Below are 19,592 nucleotides of genomic sequence, written 5' to 3'. Positions count from 1 at the left end.
CCTTTGGGCAGGAATGATCCTTTATGCATTTTCATGCTTTCCACTGATATCCAGTGTTCTGAAGATTTAGAAAGAGTTACCAAAGATCATTGTGGTGACCCCCTTTTGGCACAGGCAGTTTTTCATCCCTTTAATGGAATTGGCTAAGGGCAATTACCAGAAGATTCCTCACACTCTAGGTCTGGTCACACAGTGTCAGGGATGAATGTTTCATCAGAACTTAGAGCAACTGCAACTGACACCCTGGATGATTCTGTCTTGATACCTCTTTGGCACTTATTCCATGAGAATGTGCAGCAGGTATTGATGGAGGGAAGGAAACCTGCAACTAGAAAACTTATGTTTACAAGTGGAAGAAGTCTTCTCAGTGGTGCCTAAATGCTAACAATGGACACTGTTTGGTTTCTACCCCTCTGTTTTAAGATATTTGTCTGAGCTGTTCAATGATGGCTTGTCTTGTGCATTATCTAGGTGCATTTTGCATCCATCTCAGCTAGTCTGCCCATGGATCCCCCTTTTTCATTATGTTTTGTGGCCAAACAGTTTAAGAAAGCAGTGTTGCACTTGAATCCCTCTCAATAGCAAATTCCTCCTCCTTAGGATCTCAACTTTGTTCTTGAAAAATTGACATAATTTCCTTTTGAACCAGCATTTTGGGCTGATTAAAGTTTACCACTTGGAAAACTGCTTTGCTTATTGCTGTGACATCTGCAAGATAAGTCTCAGAGCTACAGGCTTTCATGATAGGCCAACCTTATCTGATTTTCCACAAGGACGAGGGCATATTTTATGCACTATTCTGTCTTTCTTGCCAAATGTTGTTTCAAAATTTACCCAGAATCAAACCATTAATCCCCCCTTTCTTTCCCAAACCTTAAAACAAGGGAGAGAAAATTCTGCATACCTTGGATGTGCACAGGCAGGTTGGGTACTACCTTGAGAGAACTAAACCCTTCAGAAAAGGCGAGCAGCTGCTTATTTCCTGTTCTGGGGCTAAGAAAGGTTGATTTGTCTCTAAGCAAATAATTGCTCGTTGGTTACCCTCTGTTATTGTTTTTGTTACTCCCACCATGTTATGTCTATTCCAGGCAAGGTTAAGTCACATTCAGCCAAATGTCTTCCTCTTTGGTGACATATTGGAAAAGAGTGGACTCCAGAAGCATTCTAGAAGCAGGTTGTCTGTTCATACCTTCACAGAGCACTACAAACTGGAATCTTTCTCAAGTTCTAGATCAGACTTTGCTACGACCATTCTCCAGGTGCTCCTGGATCCTTATCCTTCCTCCTCCTAGGTAGGGGGTAAGTATTGGGAATCTACCCATATGCCAGTAAGGCAGTGTGAATCAAGAGCATGATACAACTGCGTATGTCTTACTTACCTGTAACAGTAGATGTTAAAATTTCATATGGCCTCAGTGGCAGCACCTCCCCTGCATCCCCCTTATTTTATATATAGTTCGATTGTCTTGAACCTTGTTGTGCTGTTGTTTAGATTTGGTTATTTGTGGGTATGAATTGGTTGATCTCAGGCAATTCTTGCTTCTGGTCCTTCGTAGTTGTTCCTACTTTGTACTAAAAGCCTGAACAATTGGCTTCCTGTAACAAGGCTTAGGCTTCCCCTGATGGGAGGGGCTTAACTGATCCCCTGTCACAGGGAGTTGGGGGAGGGAATTTTGAGCTCTGGAAAGCTGTCAGTTTGGGTTTATGCATGCACAGAACCCGTGTGCCACTGAGGCAAGGTGAAATTCGAACATCTACTGTTATGGGTAAGTAGGACTTGCACAGCTGTACTTTTCATGCTCTGTATACCGGGATATGATGATCGGGCGATACTCCTCCAGGGGCCTTTCATCATGACTTTCCTACTGGGAGATAGAAGAGTAAGAGAAAGGAGGCTTGCCTTCCATTCTCTCATGTACTCCTTGATGTCAGATATGTTGTAGAGCTGTATTAACACAGTGATGGGTCTTTTCTCTGAGGTTCTCTTGCTTCCTCCCCTTTTAGAGGTAGTATCTAATTGGAAGAATTGCCCGTTTACCCCTCTATCATTCACATCAGGGTCTTTTAGATTTGTCTTCCCTTCAGTATAAGGGGGAGGTCCATTTCAGGTTTCTGGCAGCGGGGATGTTTCTTCTCTTCTTGTTTAGATTTCACCCCCTTAATTTCTTGATTGGAGATCTGGTCTTCTGTACTCTTAGTCTCAACACAGTCTGGCTTGAAGAGCTAGGAGCTGCTTGATTGCATTTAAGTGAGTGTTTCTTCCCTTGTTGTCACTTGATCCTTGACACACCTACCTGTCTACTGCTGTATGAATAGATGCATCTCATTTGAGCTACCCTTTGCTTGCCTGGTCACAGTGGCTCTGGGGTCTGCAACACTGTCTTCCTAGGCACAGTTTCTTGTTGGAATTTTGGAAACATGCCATTTTTGGTTGTATTTCATTCAGTCTTCTGGCCGATTATGCTGTAGTTGCGCATATCCTTCTTTTATTGCTTGGCAGTCAACCAAATCTTATGATCCCTCATAGAGAGTCCTGAAAGTTTGATATAACCCATGTCTTTTTACTGTATGATGAGGCAGGAATACCCTCCCACCATTTCCCTGCAGGTGAGCAGTTCTACGACCTGGTCTTGGCTAATTCCAGTCCATATACATTGGACAGGTATATTGTGGTATTTTACTTTTTAACATGGGTGGCAAAGCCTTTTTCTATTTGCTTAAAGGTGCCTACTGGAAGTAAGGGAATAAACTGGCAGGCATGCTGAGCAGTAGTCACCCCATGAATTTACAGCTTGCATCATGGCACCTTCTGGAAGTGTGAGAAGGTTGAGAAACAATACCAGATGTTAATTCTAAACATGATGAATTAACCTTGGGACCCTTCGAAGAAGGCCATCTTAAATCAGTTGTTGCATTAAAAATTTACCAGTACTTTTCCGTTATCTGCGAAACACTTTAAATAAGGTTGCTGAGCTCTGAATTTACTCTATTTTCATGTCTTTTATTTGTTAATCTTAACATGTTTCTATAAAATGTAGAAGTCACATCTCCTGTTTTTAAATATTATCCATTTTACACATGTTTACAGTAACTCCTTAAAGACATGAAAATACACTGAATTCGGAGCTCAGCAACCACGTCTAAAGTGTTGCTCTGATATCAGAAAACCTGACAAGAAATGGATTTCTTCATAATGTGTACTAGTGTAAGCCTATGAATTGTTCCAAAACCAGAAAATTATGTAAGTACATTTATTTGGCATCTTTTTACTTGCGAAGATGCCATCAGAATGATACAAACAGCCTGATTTGTGCTAAGCGGTGTGTGTTTTTATTTATTTATTTATATATTTTTTTAACAGCAGCAGCTACTGCTTTCAAAGGCTTTCCCTGACAATGGAATTAAGCATTGTTAGGAAGTTCAAGTGCAAAGTTATAATGTACGGAATAATTATAGCATTTATATCTTCTTTACACTAATAATATGTATAGATTTTTTTGTAAATGTCCTTTATTTTTCTTCATTTTTTTAAATGATTCTTACTGTTATTTACAACAAAAGGCCAGCGAGATGAATGGGGAAGGGAGTGTGAGAGGCGTGGCACGAAGGTGTTGTCTGTGGTAGCCAATCAGCTCATTAGTTGTGGACTGCATGCAGGAGATTTACAGTAAGACACTTTACATGGAGATAGTTAATTTTTTTATAATTTCTTGTAGGGCAAAGATAAGGATATTATGACGCTATTAAAAAAAACAAAAAACAAAAAAAAAACGTTATCCAGATGTGCTGCATTTATTATTTTTTCATTTCTCTTTGTTACTTATCTGGGCAACACTTTGAACGCGATCGTTCAGCTGAAAATTCAGTACCTTAACACACCTGTTAACCAGGTGTGTGTAAAATTTAAAAATAACTTCTTTTTGTAAAAAAATTATTATTAAGACAAATAATTTTTACATATGTCTGGTTAACAGGCATATTAAGGTACTGGATTTCAGCTGAACGATCGCATTGAAAGTGTTGCCCGATAATGGAAAAGTACCAATTTACCTCTTATTTTTTATCTCTCTTGCTATGGAGTTGTAAGGGCTGACAGTCATCAAGCAAACCCTTTACAAGTGGTTTACTTATCTGCATTATCGTATGAGGTCTGGTGACAACCTAGCTGCTGGAAAACTCTGTACTCAAAGGCCACTCTGTTAGAGGGTATGTCTAGTTACATTACTTGCTACAAAAATGTCTCCGTAGGCAAATGTCTTTCCTGCAGCTACCTGGTTACTATTTCACACCATTGTGTGCTGCTATTGTCTGTACTGTGACTCCAGGATTTGAGCCGCCCTTGATGCTTGATACTTCTGAACAGCCTTCTGTTACTCATGCTTTTCACTGTCCTTTGTATTCTTTCATTGTGGTGGATTTTACTGATTGAGATTTAGTCTAGTTGTAGACATATTTAGGAGAGTCCCTGATGTTGGATTAATTTTCACTTAATCAGTTGATCTGTGAAGGCCACATGTTGGTGGGTTTCAAATAACCTTCAGCTTTCAGCCTGTGCTTTGGATAGCTCTTATAGTGGAGTGTGTTGTCACTGTTTTAAGTGTAGCAGTGCACTTATGTAGTTATTAAAAACTTTGTAAGAGTGTAAGTTTCCTTATTTCTTTTTTATTTTTTTTAACAAGTGTGCTTGCTTACTGTTCGGAAACAAACTAGCAGGCTCAAGAGCTAGATATATTCTCCTTGTGCATCATGGGATGTCATAGTGTATATCAGAGTAGAGTGTGAGAACTTTCAAGACAAAATGTTGAATTGGAGTGGAAAGTAGAATTAACGCAGAAGTACTTTCACAGTGAAGGCCCCCCTCAGATAAACCTATTTGTTGATACACAGAGGAAGCCTCTCATAGATAGGCTGATGTGGTAAGAATGTATCTGTTAGTTTTGTTGAAATATGAATACCAGATAGTAACAGAGGTGTTCTGGAGTTAAATAAGAGTATGTTTCACAGGCTGAAGTGATAACTGATGCATAGAAACTGTATACAATGTTTAGTTAGTTGATGGTACAATTCATAATGTAGAGTAACTGGATACCATGAAAATCAGATGTTAAGACTGTATTCCCCCAACATTATCCAAATGACTCTTAAAACATTGTTTTTAGAGCCAGTGGTATTTTATTCCATGCTATTATAGCTGAAAAATGAAAGAAAGATTACTTTAAATTATGGGCTGGATTCTTGAACGCCTACACTAAGTGTACAATTAAGTGTTCACTATGTGTATTCAAGAGCATCCTTACCATATTTTTTGTGTTGTCAATTCACTCAAAAAGGTTATACCAAGTGTACACACAGACTACACTTTGTGTTAACATTTATGAATCCCTTTCAATATTCAAGCTTGCAAGAAAATCAGTAGAAAAACTAAAATTAGGAGGAAGAAGGTGGGAGTTATGCTTGTGCTGTCTATTCATTCAGAATGGTGCACACCTAGTGTAAGCATTAATGAATCTAGAGCCCTACATTTATATCTTTCAACTTCTTATCCTTTGTCATAAAATTATAGGTGGCAGATTCCAACGAGTGAATAGTATATAGTATTAGCTTCACTTAACATTTCTGTACAAGAATTTGTACCTGGCATAACCAGTGATAAATAGAATGCATTTTTAGATTGGTGAGCCTGTCACAGTATGCTAGTGCTATTACGTTGAGGATTTGTTTAGTAGAATACTGAAGTTTTTCTGTTTAGTGTCAGTAGTGGAATAGCAATAAAAGGCAGCTCAGTACCAGTTATTGGCCTTATTACAGCTTTAAAGACTGAGATCAGCACTTTCTGGGATTCTTGAAGAGATATTAAGGAAGATTTTTTTCAGTATACAAAAACACTTCATCATTGTTCTACTGATATTTAGCTTAAATGAAAAAAAAAAACTGTTTTATGTCCCTGAACTCCATTGCTTGTAAAGGTATATTTTATTATTTGTCCTCAAATGCATTATCGTAGATTAATTACTTTTCAGTATTTTCTGTGGAAGCAAACAGATTAAATGGTGTTTTTTAACAAGTTATTTTAGTCAGAAGTGCCAGTTACCATAAGGAGCTAGACTTGTATTGTCAGAATGCTTTTAGTTTGAGCTTATTTAGCAGTTGGCTCATTTGACATCAAAACCTTGGAAAAAAGTCCCAGGAGAGACCCCGTGTGTGCTCCCTTAGCAATCACTTTTCCTGTGAGATAAAATTCTTAATTTTCATGCATGAATACTTGCATTTAACCACTCACTTCTCCAATACGCTGTATATGAATTAATGCTTTGTATAAGCAGGATATCAACTGTTATCCTATGGGGAAAAGAGTTGAAAGTTTTTGCCTAATTTAAATATATTATATGAACCAACATATCACTGTCCAAAGAATCACAACTTAGAAATGAGCTGCACCCATGCTGATGAATGACAAAATTGGTCTTTTACAGGGAAATAGCCTCAGTTGAATTCTTTTCGACCCTTCCCCCTAGATACTTACGAGACCTGATGGTCAGTAATTATCGGGACTGGTCACATTATCATTGTTGTAGCCTGGTATAACTGTAGCTTTTGTACATAACTCAGGCACATGTTCAGTAAGTTCAGCTAAACAAATGGGTTAGACAGTCAGTAACTGAGTCTCTTATCTGGCATTTGGAAGCATCTATTCTAATTGTCATTTCCTGCATGTGAGCATGAATTCATTTTCTAACTGTGATTCTTTAACCCAGCCCTTGGAAATCATGAGGCAGTCATACAAATATCTGATTGCTGACAGATCCTATTATTGGCCTCACCAGAAGAAAAAAACACATTTGTCAAAAAAGCTGGACAGCGTTTTTATCACTGTTCTAATTGTCCCTGTTCCTTAGGACTGTAGTTTCAACATTGTCATATGAATTACTTCTTGCATGTTTGTAGAACATTTTACTATTGCAGTTACAGTAAGATGTAGTTGGAATACATAAAATGCAGTAACTTTCCTTAGTTTACTCTTAGAATTGAATTAAGCTTTTAGTATCTGTTAAAATTTGCAGATTCTGGAATATTTTGATAAATATGCTGTAAGTTTATTTGTTGCAAAATTTCTATTCCACCAAGGAGGATTTTCTTTTTTTTTTTTTATTTTTTTTTTAACCTGTTGTTTTTCAGAAATATCCTTTTGGGAATAATTATTACTTTATTAATTTTCTTAGAAAACGTTTCCCATCACACGTGCCAAGTGGCCATGTTCCTATAAGACCAGTCCAATTTGTATAGTTCTTTGAATGCAGATAATACTTGGCTGTGTAAAAAAAGAATGAGAGAATTAGTCTCTCCATTTGGATTGGGCTTGTTGTATTTTAAAAAGTCTGTTGGTCATTTCATGCTGCTTAATCAATATTTGCTAACCAGCATTTGTTTTACAGTGTACAGCAAACGTAAATGCATGCAGATAATGTTTGAAAGTTTTGTCATTTTTTTTTAGATACTTCCTGGCTTAATTCAACTTTCCTTTTTGTTCTTTTCCAAGCCGCTGTGTAGCAAACCAGTGTCCTCTCTTAGATTCTGGCACTATGGGTACCAAAGGACACACTGAAGTCATTGTACCACATCTGACCGAATCATATAATAGCCATGTAAGTAAATGTAATACCTGACCTTTGTTTTTTCCCCACAGAACAGTTGATGTTTGAAGACTAATGTGTTTCGATTGTAATTCTGTTGCTGGGGCTTATTAGATTGCAGATTGATGGTATTCTTCAGTGGTTACTTGTGGCTGTGTCAGTTCTTGCTAATTCAGGTGTCTTAACATTTTGGCAGTTGACAGTGCTGAGTTAATGGAAGTCTTGTAATAATACGATTTATGCAGTCTGAGCATGCAGCCATCTGACTGCATTGTATATGCACCTAATTATGTTATTTATTCATTTGGTAGAATGATTGTATGTTAAGCAGCCCAGTGATGTAGAGGGATAAATGCCTAACTGTGTTACAGGCTTCCACAGTTCAGGTAGCTGCTGCAGCAACAGTATAAGTTAGCAGGGGAGGATAGGATTGAGTGGCTGTTACTGACTTTCTATCCTTTGGGGGGGGGGGGGGGGGTGTTCTGGCTCCCACATGGATGACACGTATTGGGAGCACTAGTTGTTCCCACCTCATGGAGCTTGAACCTAGTGAGCCTGCACTTCTGTATGCAAGACATACTTAGGGGAATTCAGATTGGGAGGTACACTTCCCCTCAAAGGTCAGCATGTAATACAGATTGAAAGAGATGCTGCAGAGTGCAGTGCTATGCTGGGGAAAATAGTAGGCTGCCTGGCAGGACCAGCATGCTGGCCTGCTGTCTACTATCTGACCCTTCCCATGAAGTGATTGTGGTAATTGGGATTCCCTGGCAGGAATGAATGAGCCTTACGTTTCTCACTTAACCCAGGAATAGCACTTCCCTCTCTCACACAGAGCGAAGGGGGAAATTTGGGTACAGGTAGAGAAAGTGGGCTCAGTCTGGGGGGGGGGGGGTAAAAAACAGACTATTTTTTTGAAGTTTGATATGCAGATGGGTTTGTGATCTGAATATCAACTAGGCACAAAGTATGCCCAAGATCATAACATTCAGTTCCAGTAATAAATGTTTAATTTGCTTACAGTTATTTGAAGCCCAGAAATGTAATTGCTTAATTTATGAATAATCTGCAAATTTTTGCAACTTTTTTCACAGTGGGAAGCACTAGCTTGCAGCAAGCCCTCATGGGTAGAGTCAGGAGAGGTAAGGCCTATGTACAGTTAGGCACTGATATCCAGTTTCGATCCCTACAAATGCAGAGCAAGGTTTGGCCAGGAGGGGCTGTAACTTGTACAGCTATTAGCAGTGGGTTCACATTTTTCTTAATTTTATCCCAGGCCCTAACCATGCACACTTGGCTAGGTGTCACTGAGAGGCATGCAGTGAGTCATCCGTGGAGGGCATCCCCTTCACTTCTGCAAGCAGTGTTTCATCCAGGTGGTCCTGCCCCTTCTCTCAGAGCACAAGCAGTGGCCTCTCTTGTCTCCTCCAGGGAGACACCACCCCCCAATGTGCCTCTGAGTTCCCACAAACTCCTCCCCCTCCCCCGGAGGCTAGCATATCATGCCCCTTCATTCCTCTCGGTCTTTCTCTCCCCCTGCCCTTCCATTGCCCCTCCATTCCTCTCGGTCTCTCTCTCCCCCTGCCCTTCCAGTGCTGGGTCCACTAATCAAATTTCAGTCAAATGTATTACACTAAAGGTTTCATCCCTGTGTCCCATTCAGCTTGGCTATGAAGAATCTATGTTTTGATGAATGTTTCACATATTTTTTTTTATTTGTCTCTTTATATTTGGGTACTGTTTTAAAGTGCTCCATTGTAGTTTTAATACCCGTAGAGGTGGTTTGTAACTAATGTGCCACAGTGTATTTTCCACTCCATCTTCCTAAATTTATGTAGGTGGTTTATTAGGAGCACAGTCCTGTAATTTACAGAATCCTTTGTTCTGATGTCAGTTGAGAGGTGGTAGTGTGTGTGGAGCATCCATAAACTGTAATGGACAGGGGCCTGTGCATGCATTGTAGTGCAGCTATTAAAGTCTATGAATGCACACTGCTATGCACTGCCTGCATTGACATCACCAACAAAAAAGGTTCCGTGAACAGATCTATGAGGACATGTAAGGAATTTTATTTTTATGAAGGACTGTATTTTAAACTTGGTGCCGTACAACAGGCAGTGATAAGAAGAAAATAAGTATAGTACTGGAACCACCACATGCTGTGGTGCTTACGTTAGCAGTAAATGTTTCTCACACTTTAGAAACAAAAGTGCTGATTGGTTTAGCTAAGTGGTAATCTATCTTCCTAGCTATTGATCTAACAAGCCCTCATTGACAGAGTCTTTACATCATTTTTAGTTGTTAATATTGACCTCGTGGAAGTTGCCACCAGTCTGTTTTGTTTAGATACTTCACCAGCCTCAGTTTATGTATAATATTAATCTCCTCATACATATGTATGGGTCTTCTTTCATGGGTCGAATAGCCTACCCAGCAGTACGTAGTCTCAACTGTTGTCACTTTTATACCTTCAGATTACTTTGTACCTATGCTGTTTGTTACTTTTAAGACTGTGCTTCCCAACCACGTTATGTGGGTTGTAACTAGACTACTAAAGAGACTTCACTTGCTGTTGTAACTGATGTGGAAAAGAGAGTATATACATGGAATTCTGAACAGGCTACATTCAGTAGACACTGTCTATTTTAAAAATTCTTTGTGTTCAAAATAATTTATTTAATTTCCAAGTTATCTTTGAAAACGGTCAGTAGAGAGCTGGACATGCCAAGAAAATGATTACTTATTTTGAAATTAATCTAGACAAGATCAACAACATTCTTTTAAGATTATTAGACAACAATAAAGGTTTGAATTACTGAATTAGATTTTTATCCAGTGCACTTCCTTTTTTAGATGACGTCTAGAAAAGCTGACACCATTAGTCTGTTCTGGAGACCTGTCTTTTTGGTGGATGAGCTACAACGAAGTGTAGAGGTCATCCTTATTTCTTGTGTTGTGACAGGCCTCATTTCAGCAATAGGTGTTTAATAGGACTTGCTGGACAGACTCCAGAAGAGATCCCTTTCCTATTATTTAACTTGACAGTAATTATGCTGAGAAAGTTTTTATGATTCCCCTTTATGCCAGTAGTAATTCAGAGGAATAGCAGAATTCTGAATGGTGTTTGACTGCCCACTTTTCTCACGTAAGGTTTTATGTATGCATGCTGTCCTAATTTTAGCCCTTATGTGTTTACTGGTGTCTCCATTAAAGGATTCCTTGTAAATGATAACCCTGTTTTTGACAGTTGGTATTACCAGGTTTCACTGAAATTTGCAGCAGAGTTACCACTTAAATATTTGGTGATCATGTTATTGAAGAATGAGCTGTTTGTGCAGTTTGCCTTTTTACTTGGTAAACCAAACTTTTATTATAAATTTAAGTATGCTGTACCATTGGCAGATTTCTGGGACGACCAGGAATAGCCCCCTTTTCTCTACTGATGAGACTAAAGAGGGGGAATGGAAGAATTATGACACACCGGGATCTGTAACTGTCATATCCTGGCCTTTGCTCAACTTCACCACTTCTTGCTCTCTAGTCCCATGTAGTCAAAATACTCATATCTAAGGAGTCTGTTTTTTTTGTTTTACTTTCCTTCTTGCACTTTAGCTCCCCCATAGTAGTCAAGGTACTGTTATCTAAGGAGTTAAGAGTTTGATGGTCTGTTATGGAAGGAAGGACAATCTTTCACTTTTGACAGTAAGTAAAAAAGCAAACCATTAAATGTTTGACATTTATAGAGCTCTTTCAAGGGTCATTCCCCTGTAATTCATGCAATTATGATTCCTTTTAAGGAAGAGTTGTGGGCAACCTGCCTTTGTGGTGCAGAGGGATAAAACACTGACTTGGACCCCTGATGACCCAAGATGAGTTTGCATGTCAGGAAGCTGGAATAGTCAGGAGGCTGGGTGAGACGCACACAACTTAGAATGACCCGCTCCCTGGGTGGGGAAGTAGTGTCTCCATCCACTGTGGTGACCTGACACTCCAGAAAAGTGGCATAGTTTGCTGTATTGAAAACAAACCCAGTGGAGGACATGGCTGGGTGCAGCCACACCATATGTTGGCCCATGTAGAGGCATGTCCAGAGTGGGTGCATCTCTGTTTCAATGGCACAGACAAGTCCCTCTGTGGTAACGGAGTGGATGTCACTGGGGGGGGGGGGGTATTTAGGCTGCATTGTTAATGACATAATGGCTGCCTGAGGTGATAATTCCATGAATGGCTCTTTCCACATGGGGAGTGAATGGGCTGGAAACAACTGTTGTCCTGTATGGAATGAATGGGCCAAAAGATCATAGGAAGCTGATCATAGGTAGGTAGTGGGGTACAAAAATAAGTAATGGGTGTCATGTAAATTGCTTTTGGTATCCTATCAAGCAAACATCTGCTGCATGTAATTGAAGTATTTACTCTTTTCCTGAAGTATTCCCCTGCTTCCTCTTTAAATGAACCCTTAATGCTCACAGAGAAGGTACTCCGCATAGGATATCCACTTCACACTAATCAGGTTAATCAGATAATGTGAAGGCTGAAAAACTGCAGAAAAGCAACTTAGTTATCAATCTAGATAAAATTCAGGTAACTGAGTAGTGTTTACACTGCTTGTGTGCCAACAAAGTAGAAATTTAGAGAAAGTGAGTGAAAATCATCAGGAAATGGAGAAGAAAAAATCTGTCTGAGAAGAATCTTAAAACTGATACAGTTCAGGTTTTAAATTTAATACAGGAGAAGGCATAGAGTAATTTAGAGAAAAAAATAAGATCATTGCACTCTAGAGGTGTTTATGTATTCCTTCAGTGTTTCCGGTATTTTAGAGTTAAATAAAAGGTTGAAAAATAGAAGAAGCTTTTAACTTAATTATTCAGAAGATCTGATGTTGTTGTTTTTTTCGGCTTTTCCCTGTTAGGGGTCGCCACAGCGGAACTCCAGTCCGCTAATGATTGGCAGTATATTTTTACGTGCCGAGTTGCCAGCTCTGACGCACAACCTTCATCGAAGGTGCGCCCATTCACACGTCTCCACACAAGACGCTCTAGCTGAGAATCGAACAGGATAACATCTTACTGTGAGGCGACAACGCTGCCGCAGCACCACCACAGCGGTATTCAGAAGATCTGATAAAACTACAAAATCAGAGGGTGAAATGAAGATAAGGCTGACTTAGCATGAAGCTGTCCAAGAAGAGCTGTTTTTGAAAATAGTAGAGAGAGAAGACTGAGCACACAGACAAAACTTGAGATTTTCTGCTGTACGCAGGTAGCGTTGTCACCTCACAGTAAGACGCTGACCGGTTCAACGCTCAGCTAGAGCGTCTTCTGCGTGGAGACATGCGTGAATGGGCGTACCTTCATTGAAGGTTGTGCGTTAGGGCTGGCAACTCAGCACATAAAAATCAACTGCCAATCATTAGCGGACCGGAGTTCCGCTGTGGCGACCCCTAACCAGGAAAAGCCGAAAGACACCACAAGACCACCAGAAAAGCAGAAGAAACAAGACAAATTTAGTTTTATGAAAGAGCAGATAAGTAACTGGACTGGTGTTCCACAGCGGGACTTAATTGAGAAGGGCACCTTGTGTGTATATTTCATATCTTTCCATGAGAAAGCAGCCAAGATCTAAATGTATAAAGATGCGTTCATACCAGCAGAAAGAGTTGCTGCTAACAAAATTGTGGCAGAAAGAAAAAAAGTATGAAAACTGGCGACATATGTGTGTTTGTGGAAAATTATCATTTGCTGTATACCAGGCAGAAGAGAAGCAAGATTATCTAAGCACCTGAAATGTTGAGAGACGTGTGAGATTAATACTGTTGTAGCCAGCTGTCTTCAGATTTTTTTTCTCCCAGTAAGATTAGCACCATTTTTGGAAGCAGAACAGGCTAAGGAAGAAATAAAGTTTAGCCAGCAAAGAATGAGCCAGCATGCATAAGAGAACTCAGATTCCCATTCTTGTGGCAATAACAGATCACATAGAGAGAGACTTTGCCAGTGAACATTTTCCATTGTTCCAAAGGTAAATGTTTGAGTGATGGAAAAAGCACGAGAACTGATTAGAAGAATCAGGGTTACCTTGGAATTGAACAGAGACTGGTGTTGGAAAATGGAGACATTTAGGAAGAAAACCAGAACATTACAAAATTAGTGAGTTAGTGGGAGACAATAAAGAATTAATCCCACTAGATGTATGATTAGACATGTAAAATGTGGTTGAGAAAGACTGGAATTCAGTTGACTGTGTTCAACTACTAAATTGAAATATATAACCCCACTGATGAGACTGAAGATGCAACTGTAAGTAAAACAGATTTTGTTCTTAATGTTGCTTTAAAAGTGTCATGATGTGAATTGCGTGATGTATTATATAGCAACTTTGTGTAGTATGCAGTCCAGGCTTTTTTTTAAAGAAGAAGAAGAGAGTCTGATCAGTCATTGCTGCGTATGTTAGAGAATGAAGGTATTTTTAGTTGTAATGTATTAAGGCTTAATACTGTAACAAGGCAAGAATGGCTAGAAAGAAACAAGTTAATACAATGATGTGATTTCAGCTGCTGGGCTGGAGGACGTAATACTATATTGTATGCAGAATTAAGAAAATGTCCCTTATTTTTATAAAAAGTGGGTGTCTAAATTAATGTCCTTGGTTTTAAAAGTTTTTTTTTTTAAGCAAATAGAAGAGACAAAGAGAAGACAAAGTGGTGAAAGGCATGGAAAATAGTTAATTATTGCTTACATAGTCATTAGCATTTTTTTCATTAACAAAAACATTTAGTGGAAGACAAGCAGTCTGAACAGTGTGTTCTGAGTGTAATATATGTAAGTTCTTTTATGCATTTGCAGATTACTAGCTGCTTTATTTTTCTTAGAGACAAGCAGTCTACAGGTACAAGCAGTTAATCAAGAGGCATCTAAACTGTGTGTGCTAAACAAAATGCACAAGGTGCAATGTAGTTAACATTTAGGTACACTAGCAAAGCAGTTCACTGAAAAATAAATTAAGTTTGAACCTACAGGAAGTAAATAAGTTGTACATGTAGCTGCCTTCTTACAGCTAAAAAACAATGTTTGCTTAATGCATGCAAACAGATTTTCACATCTGAAAGGGAAAGGGAGGTAACCGAACAAATAATCCACATTAAGGGGGAGCACTGCTTTAGATTAGATCACTTTAATTTTAGTATATGTAATGCATTTGGATGCAACCATTGATTTGTGGCATCTAATCCTCTCCAGAGGGGTGACGTAAATTTTTGAAAATGCACGTTTTGTATTTGCTCGAGTGTTTTCATTGAAGCAAAAAGCCTTGAAAAATGTTACTTGGTTTCAAATGGAAATGAGAAGAAGCAGCTACATAAGAAGTCCGTCTGTCAAGCATTGTATGTATGTAAGATAAAAGCTGGAAATATACATTCAAGAGAACTAGTGTGTGTAATAGTTTGGAGTAACAACTTTTATTATAATGACTATTCTGTCAATATTGTCATGTAATGTAACTGACCTTATAGGTATAGACAAAAATAAGACTATTGACACATCTGGATAGAAATGTGCAGATGAAATTGGGAAGGGATTTCATGATGGACATTCAGCTGCATATTAGGGACACAGTGAAAGGAGAGCAATAATACTAATTGCTAAAAGGGTTCCAAAAGTGATAGAAGATGAGAAAAAGAAAATACCATTAGATTTGTGATTGCAAGGGGTTATTGGCAGGGGAAGAAGATTATACTGACCTGTGTTTATCTGGTTAAGACTAGTGTCACAGAGCTTAAGATAATTTTGGAAGAAATAAGCTTTCAGCAAGGAATATTATTTATGGGTTGGGACTAGAACCCGATTTGCTGTAGTGAGGCTGTATCTGGGGACCATGAAGGGAAATTATAATGAATGACAGTAGATTTCAGAAGAAATATGAGAATATTTGATATGGAGGATATGAATTCTGTATTGGAACATGGACTGAATTTGAAAATTATTCCTCAAGATACAATAATTGGGCTATACTGGATATAAATTATATTTCACAGGAGCATGTTTGTTTAATTGAATAACTGTTTCAGATCATGCACCAATAAAAACTAAGATAAAGATACAGAGTCAATGAAGTAAAATAAGACACTGGTGCCTTCTTACTTATTTGTTAAAAAGGCAGGAACGTAACGAGTGGGTGGTGGAAATGATTTGAGGGTTGTTAGGAGAAGATAGAAATTTCTTCGATGGATAGCAAGCGAGTGGAATAAAATAAAAATGGAATTTAAAAACATGCTAGAAATAAGATAAGGGAGAAATATTTAAAAAGGTTAAAGTATGTTAAAGTATAACAGACTAAGGAAAATGTCACAGAACAAGAACAGGAGCCAATGCAGAGTGCTAAAGAAAAATAAGGGCAAATTTGGATAATATGCTTACTTTTAGAAAGGACGCTGTTAACTTCAGAGCAAAAAAAAAAATTAGCCCAACAACTTGGGCAATAGAAAGTAAAAATTGTAATTGTTTAATACATGGAGCCTAGGACAAGAAAAATAACCAGAGATCCTGTAGACGTATTAAGAGATATTTCAAACATTTTATGAAAGATTTTATAAAGTAGATGTATATGAAAACCCAGAAGTGGCACAAATGGAAAGAGTTGTGGAAGATTTAATTCTGCAAAGGTTGGAGGAAAATGAAAATCAGCAATTAATAGATAATACAGGAGAAGATGAGATAAAAATGGTGGTGTTTAGTCAATCAAGAGGAAAGTCTGCAGGAACAGGTGGGTATTCCTGTGAAAGTATGGAAGGTAGGCAATAGACAGTGATACAGATCTAGAAAATAAAATTGCAGAGTACCACTGTCTTTGAAGAAAAGTGTGGTAGCTGTATTACCTAAGAAGGGTAAGGACCCTGCAGATCCAAATTCATATCAACCCATTTCAATTTTAAACCGTAATTATAATGTTTTTTGTCTATACTAGCTACTTAAGTGGCAGTGGTGTTGACAAAATTGATGTATCTGAAGTAGTTCATTTCATTTGGTCTTCAACCTGTGGGAATAGGGATCCGTATTGGATCCGAGCCGGCAAATATTACTAGCATCAGCTCTGAGCACCAGACTCCTCCCCTTACTCATAATACACCTCCACTGCCTTCCATCCCCAGATCTAATTTGCCACAATTTGTAAACATCATGTCTCTAAAACTCCAGCTAGCAGGGTGATTCTGACTGTAAGTTTTTCTGAAATTTCTGTTACTTTTAGCCGTTTCAGGATAGTATAGGTACCCTTTCTCCTCTCCTATCGCTTTGGCGTTGAGTGTAGGTTTGTAGTGTAGTTAGTTTAGAGTAGTTTGTCTGTGGTGCCGCTCCACCCCCCTTAGTCAGTCTAGTGTGGGAGTGGGTATGTGTTATTAGTCTAAAGAAAGAAAGTTTTTGTCTGTCTCTTTCTTTTTTTAAGGCTTCTTGCTTTATACTATGGCTGAAAAGCTTATCTTTAAGTGCTGCACAGAATGTGGCCATAAGCTTTCCCCAATGGATGGCCACACTCTGCGTGTGTTATGCTTAGGTGTGGCCCACCTTAATGTGGCATGCTCCATTTGTGCAGGGTTCAATCCCTGAAATTTTGAGGATAGAAAGGCCAAGTTGGCCCTCAGACGTCTTCTGCCTACCACTGAACCTCCTTCCTCGTCTTCTGCCTACCACTGAACCTCCTTCCTCGTCTTCGGCTTCAGTCACAGCGGCTGCTGTGACTGCCTGTCCCGCTTCTTTTCCTCTGGCCTCCCCTCCCGACCAGGCTGGGACTCAAACTCCTGCATCTAAGCCTGTGGTAGTGCAGCAGAGGAGAGGTAGAGGGCGGGAGAGAGAGTTAAAGATGGAGGAAAAGAGGAAGAGGTCCCCGGACCTCTTGTCCCTAAACAAGTTTGCATGGATCTGTGACTCCCCTCGGCTCCGGTCTCCGAAGTTCTCCCCCGGAGACCGAGTAGGAGGCACTTCAGTCTCCCGAGCCTCGGTTCCCTGACCGGCCAGGTCAGAGTCCATGGCCTTGTCACAGTTGACCAGTTCTCTATTGGACATGGATCTGGATAAGATGATGAGACGCTTTATCCGTACACAGATCCAGATAGGGTCTTGCCAGCCCTCACCCTCCCTCAAGAGGGGCAAGCTTGCTTCCCTTTTTTCAACCCATTTCTCTTTCCCCAATCCGACCTTCGGCTTCGGAGTTCTCAGATCCGAGGTTGGCCTTGGTCAAGGGGTCAGCGCCGACTGTCTTTGTGTCCTTGACGCCGACAGCTGCCTGGAGCATCTCAGATCTGACCAGTTTGGATCCGAGCCGCTCTCGGAGCCAGAGCCTGAGTGTCTGATCTGAGGGAGTGGAACCTTTCCAATCGGCTCTGACATTATCGGGCCAGGTTCCCTCCCTCGGAGCTCCCTCCACTTCGGGTCCGGCTCTGATTCTCACATCAGATCTGGGGAGACCAGCCTCCTTAATAGCTTCGCAGGAGGTCTGCTCTCCTTCAGTGTTTGATGTGGTAGAACGGGTCCTCTCCATCGGATTGAGGCCCCTGACCACCCCATCAGACTCCATCCAGACCCCCTCGGCTCTGTCTACAGTTCCCATTGTCTTACCAGAAGGACAGCCTATGTCCGAAAAGCCCCAGACGGTTCCTCCAGAGGAACAGCTGGCTTGCGAAAACTCCCCGAAGAGCCCCACAGGGGATGTGCCTTGCAAGCATACATGCAATAGGAGGCACGTGGACTCCCCCAAGTCCCTAACCAAGGACACAGATTTAGATGATGGGGAGGGCTCCCCAAGATCATCTCCTGACGATGTCTCCTTTGCAGACATCATGGAGATCCTGCGCCAGCGGGGAGGTTGATCTGCCCCAAGCCCTTCTCTAATGAGTCTGTGTTTCTGGAGGCTTTCAGCTTGGGCCCATCTAACCCTTGGGTGTCCACTTCTATGAATCATTTAATGGATTTGACCACCTCGCAAGCGTGGAAGGAACCAGATACCGTGGAGCCAATCCCCAAGTGCCCCGATAAGGTTTTAAGTCCCCCTATTGACAGGCCTTCCTGGAACAAGGGCTCCCCAGTGGACGCCATGGTGGTAGCAGCAGCCACGAAGAAGGAACTATCTCAGGAAAGTTCCTCGGTCCACCCTCCTGACCGAGAGTCACGGATGATGGACCGCCTAGGGAAGCAGGTGTATGCTTCAGTTACCTTTTCAATAAGGGCTGTGAACTACTCGGCCCATGTCACACGACTCCAACGCGACCTAGTGAAGGAGCTAGAGGAGTCTCCACCCAAGTCCATGTCGCAGGAGGACAAGGCTTCATTCTCCGCAAAAATGGCCACTCTGAGAGCAGTATCAAATAGGTTCATGCGACTCCTCTCCCATGCTATAGAAGGAGTGTGTAGGGCAGCTGGGTCCACCGTGTCCATGAAGCGTAACGCCTAGCTCGGGTTGTGCCAATTTACTGAACCCTTTAAGGCGTCCTTTGCCAATGTCCCTTATGATGACGCAGCTCTTTTTGGTAAGACCATCAAGGAGACACTAGTCAGAGTGAGAAGGATGGGAAGACACTGTCTGCCATCGGGATCTGCTTCTCTAACCCTCAAAGGTCCTTTTCCCAGAACCAGAGAGGGAAAAAGATGATGTGGTTTTGGAAGTCTCAGTATTCCTGGGACACTCAGGGCTCTTCTTCCCCTAGAGGCAAAGGGGGACAGAATGGACACCAGCCCAGAGGCCGAGGGGGTCCGCAAAACTTCCATTTCTCGAGAACCATTCATGGACAGACCTGGGCAGCAACCCTGAGGGGTTGCCCAGCTGCTCTACTCAGGAGGCAGTCTGAGGACGATTGTCCTTGCACGAAGATCAGGGACGAATGCCCAAGGACTATTGTAATAGCTCCAGACTGGCCCAGATAGCACTGGTATCTGCTGCTTCGCAGTCTCTCCCATCTTCCTCTGAAGCCAGATCTTT

At 40.6% G+C, this 19,592-nt stretch overlaps 1 protein-coding gene across 1 annotated transcript in view; it reads left to right on the top strand.

The window, feature by feature from the left end:
* Window positions 1–19,592, top strand: part of UBA6 (ubiquitin like modifier activating enzyme 6) — a 2,440,735-nt gene that overhangs the window by 1,234,701 nt on the left and 1,186,442 nt on the right. Inside the window, exon 19 of the mRNA XM_044060993.1 lies at window positions 7,538–7,643. Within this exon, the coding sequence (XP_043916928.1) occupies window positions 7,538–7,643 (106 nt within the window). The remainder of the gene's footprint in view (window positions 1–7,537; window positions 7,644–19,592) is intronic.

This window comes from Protopterus annectens, chromosome 2.part0, assembly GCF_019279795.1.
Source record: "Protopterus annectens isolate FY-2018-M chromosome 2.part0, PAN1.0, whole genome shotgun sequence".
Classification (NCBI taxonomy): Eukaryota; Metazoa; Chordata; order Ceratodontiformes; family Protopteridae; genus Protopterus; species Protopterus annectens.
The sequence above is the reverse complement of the archived record's forward strand: the minus strand, read 5'-3'. Positions and strand labels throughout refer to the sequence as shown.